At 39.8% G+C, this 3,509-nt stretch overlaps 1 protein-coding gene across 1 annotated transcript; it reads left to right on the top strand.

Annotated features, from left to right (window-relative positions):
• Nucleotides 1-280: 280 nt before the first annotated feature.
• Nucleotides 281-1,473, top strand: LOC127102008 (putative pentatricopeptide repeat-containing protein At3g15930). Its single transcript, XM_051039428.1, has 2 exons — nt 281-749; nt 1,070-1,473. Exons 1-2 carry the CDS (start codon nt 281-283, stop codon nt 1,471-1,473), a joined length of 873 nt encoding a protein of 290 aa, XP_050895385.1.
• The last annotated feature ends 2,036 nt before the right edge of the window (nt 1,474-3,509 follow it).

Below are 3,509 nucleotides of genomic sequence, written 5' to 3'. Positions count from 1 at the left end.
TATTCATTATGCATTCATTCATGATTAAAATAGATTCCACATTTTTTTCATACACACATCCCATAACAAAACCAAAGATTTCTGCAACATTGAACCTACTCCTTGCCTAACACTAGTCTGCTATGAACAAAACATAACACAATTACATCTTGTTGGAAACAACAATGGCTTCACCTCATTGCCTCAAAATTTCAACCCACCTCTCAATTATGTCTTTCCAGGAACTGACACTGAATGTAGATATGTGATCTGGAAGAGTAAACCGGAACAGCAAGCTCCAATGGCTTATTATGTTCCAAATATGCTTGAACTTAACTCACAAATTAAGCAACTAATGAAATTGGGAAAACTTTGTGAAGCTAGGGATATGTTTGATAAAATGGCTCACAGAGATGAGATTTCATGGACAAATTTAATAGTGGGTTATGTCAATGCCGCAAACTCGAATGAAGCATTGATCTTATTCTCAAATATGTGGGTCAACTCTGCACTTCAAAAGGACCAATTTGTGGTTAGTGTTGCCCTCAAGGCTTGTGCACTTGGCACAAATGTATATTTTGGAGAATTATTGCATGGTTTTTCTGTGAAATCTGGTTTGACAAACTCGGTTTTTGTCAGCAGTGCCCTTGTAGACATGTACATGAAAGTAGGAAAAACAGAACAAGGTTGTAGTGTCTTTGAAAAAATGACAATAAGAAATGTAGTATCATGGACTGCCGTTGTTGTAGGGCTTGTACATGCTGGTTACAGTTTGAAGGGACTACTTTCTGGATCCATTCATTACAGTTTCCCAAGCAATTCCCGTCTGCAGTCGGGTCGTTAAAAGCACCAAGTTGCGCAGCAGCATACTCAGGTGTCCTCGTAAACTGAAGACACATTGGGTGAAACCTGCCAGTGAACGTGAAGTTTCTAAATCAGCAAGTTTACATATTTGGTTCAGCAACAAAGGACAGTGACATTTTAGTAGGAAACTTAAGGAACAAACAAGTCAATCACAACCAGACTCGAAACAGAATTAATCGTCTCTTATTTTCTTTGTAAAATTAGATTAACCTGCTTCCAATTTCAGTGTTCATGTTGGAAAAGGATTCATGGTCTTGCAAACCAGAAGATCCGTCTTCTCCATGTAATTGGAACTCAAGCATTTCCATAAGGCCAGAAATATGCAGCTTGCCTGAAATTGAGTGTCGTGATACATCAGAAACTATCATATATGGCTATCTCCATGAACATATATCATTATTGGAAATAAATGGAAAACTGGAAACTCTTGAAACAATTAATGAAAATATTAGAAAATGTTTTAAGAATCCTAAGCTCTCAAATAGTAATTGTGCAAAAGTTTGTAAGCATGCTTCTATTGCTTCGTGTCGATCTCTTATATACAATTTGGCACAAATCACTCCTGTATCATGTGGATTCGTAAATGGGATTCAAGTCCATAATTTGAATGATGATGGGGGTGGAGAATAGGTAGTTGCTCTGTATTGATTTGCAGCCACATGGGGTCATCTGAAGATTCTCCAAGCAGTTCTGAAGGATCGACTATTCTGCCTCATTTTGCTGCTGAGAATTTGGAACACTCACTACATCAAGATAATGGAACTAAACTGAATTCAATGCAAATTGGAGATCAAAAGGGAGATGGAGGATGTGATCAAGTAGTTCTTTCTAGTGCAACTATGAATCAAGATATATTCACATCCTGTGAGGAATAGATAAACAATAACAACATTGGCATTGTTTCATCCCTGTCAACTACAGAGTTTAGTTCCCCTCTTCAAGTTACACCTATGTTCAGATCCTTAACTGCAACAAATCCATAACAAAATCGCACCAACGCTCTGTGAATACCAAACCAAATCATGCTAAACTGTTAGCAAAACAACAACAAAATCACTCAAGGCCACACATATTTCAAACAGACACTACAGACAAAAAAATTCACCTGTCAGCAAGCGTCCGTTGTTGTCATTCTCTCCGCCGAAGTTGCCGCTTCCATCACTTGAACCTCCAACGATATTGTTGCTGTTTGAGTGGCCATCTGAAAGAATTGAAAAGCCAGAAGGCAGAAGAGAAATAAATGAAGAATCTCCACATTCAGTGGACATTAGTTCCTCTACTGGAATGGATGAAGATACCGCTAATGATGCTCGGGCGGCATCTTGCTCTCTTCTGCGAAAAAGAGACGTTTTGCTCCAAGTTAACAACACCATACAAAATCAGTTTACATAAAAATTATATCCTATTTCATCTTAGTGAGTTTACAGTGGTAAATTCACCTGTTACCAACGGTGAAGTTTGGATATGGAAAGGATTGAAGGAGGGACCACCAGTTGAAAGAGGATAAAAATTCCCCAAGCAACTCCGTACTATGAAAGACTATGAATTCGCTCCCGTGGTCCCGGTTGTTCACACATATAAAGAGCACAAACCCTAATTTTGGAGGAGAGCCGCTACTGTTCATGAAAAGAGGAGAGTTCTGCAGAATTGTTTGGGGAACAAAACCCTAGAGTCCAAAATTTCTTTCAGAGTTAGTAGCGGGACTTCACATAGAATCCGCGTTCTCGTCGAACTAAACCTCTGCAAAACATCACGTGCGTTAGGTTCACAAGGAGGAAGAACAAGCCATTAAAGAGGCGTTCATAGGAAGGATTGATCAGGATTACCTGTCCGCTTCGTGGACCGTCTTTGTCGCCACTGGTGAGTTTCCTGCTTCTCTAACCATACACAATTGGTTCCCATTTTTCTCCCGATCGACGTTGATCCCTGCTTGATCGGAAATAGAGAGAGCTATTTATGTTTAGCTTCTAGTTTTTCTTTGCTGTTTCGTCGTTCTAAATATTGTTAATACGCGATCCATGATTTTTGTTTTTGATGGTGGTTGCTCTCCTCCCGTTCGGAACTGTAGAGAGAAGGAGAGAAGTTCCTTGGGATGGAGAGCAAGTTGTTTTCCTCAAGAGGGAGAGGGTTATTTGGTTACGTTACCTTCTTTTTGTGTTTTTTTTCAGATTTTTTATTCCCTTTATGTTGTGTTCATCGGTACTACCAGATTTTTGTTTTGTTTTAAAATATTGAATGCCACGTTTTGCAGTTCCCAAGGCTGGCTTTTCACTTTCATCTGTTTTTTTTCATTAAAGCCCGCAAACCAACTATTATTGTTGGCATACTTTTCATTTTCGTCACCCAACAGCGAGGCGGCTAGGGTGATCGTTGAGCTTCCCTCCTGGCCCTTTTCGCATTTGGACACTTCTAGAGTGGGCCTCCACTGACCCGAGTCTGGGACTTAGGTTCGTGGGCCTTAGACAGACCTAATCCAGTGGCCCATGTTTGGCCTTTTTGTTTATTTTTTTCTTTGGGAGTTTTCGATTAGCACATAGATTTTGTTGGTCTTAGTCTAGCAGCAGGCAAGTCATGACCGGGTGGAGATGGAGATAGTTCATCTTCCTCTTAGTCCTGGGTTCGATACCCATGTGTGGTATTTTTGTTCTTCAACATTTCAATTTCTT

The sequence above is a fragment of the Lathyrus oleraceus genome, chromosome 7 (genome assembly GCF_024323335.1).
Source record: "Lathyrus oleraceus cultivar Zhongwan6 chromosome 7, CAAS_Psat_ZW6_1.0, whole genome shotgun sequence".
Lineage (NCBI taxonomy): Eukaryota > Viridiplantae > Streptophyta > Magnoliopsida > Fabales > Fabaceae > Lathyrus > Lathyrus oleraceus.
This window is presented reverse-complemented; position numbering and strand designations above follow the sequence as displayed.

Bases quoted from the DNA above. Each gene is read 5' to 3' on its own strand.
- LOC127102008 (XM_051039428.1), top strand. From the start codon at position 281: ATGGCTTATTATGTTCCAAATATGCTTGAACTTAACTCACAAATTAAG. The intron at 750-1,069 runs GTTTGAAGGGAC...TTCCAATTTCAG, and splicing joins GCTTGTACATGCTGGTTACA to TGTTCATGTTGGAAAAGGAT.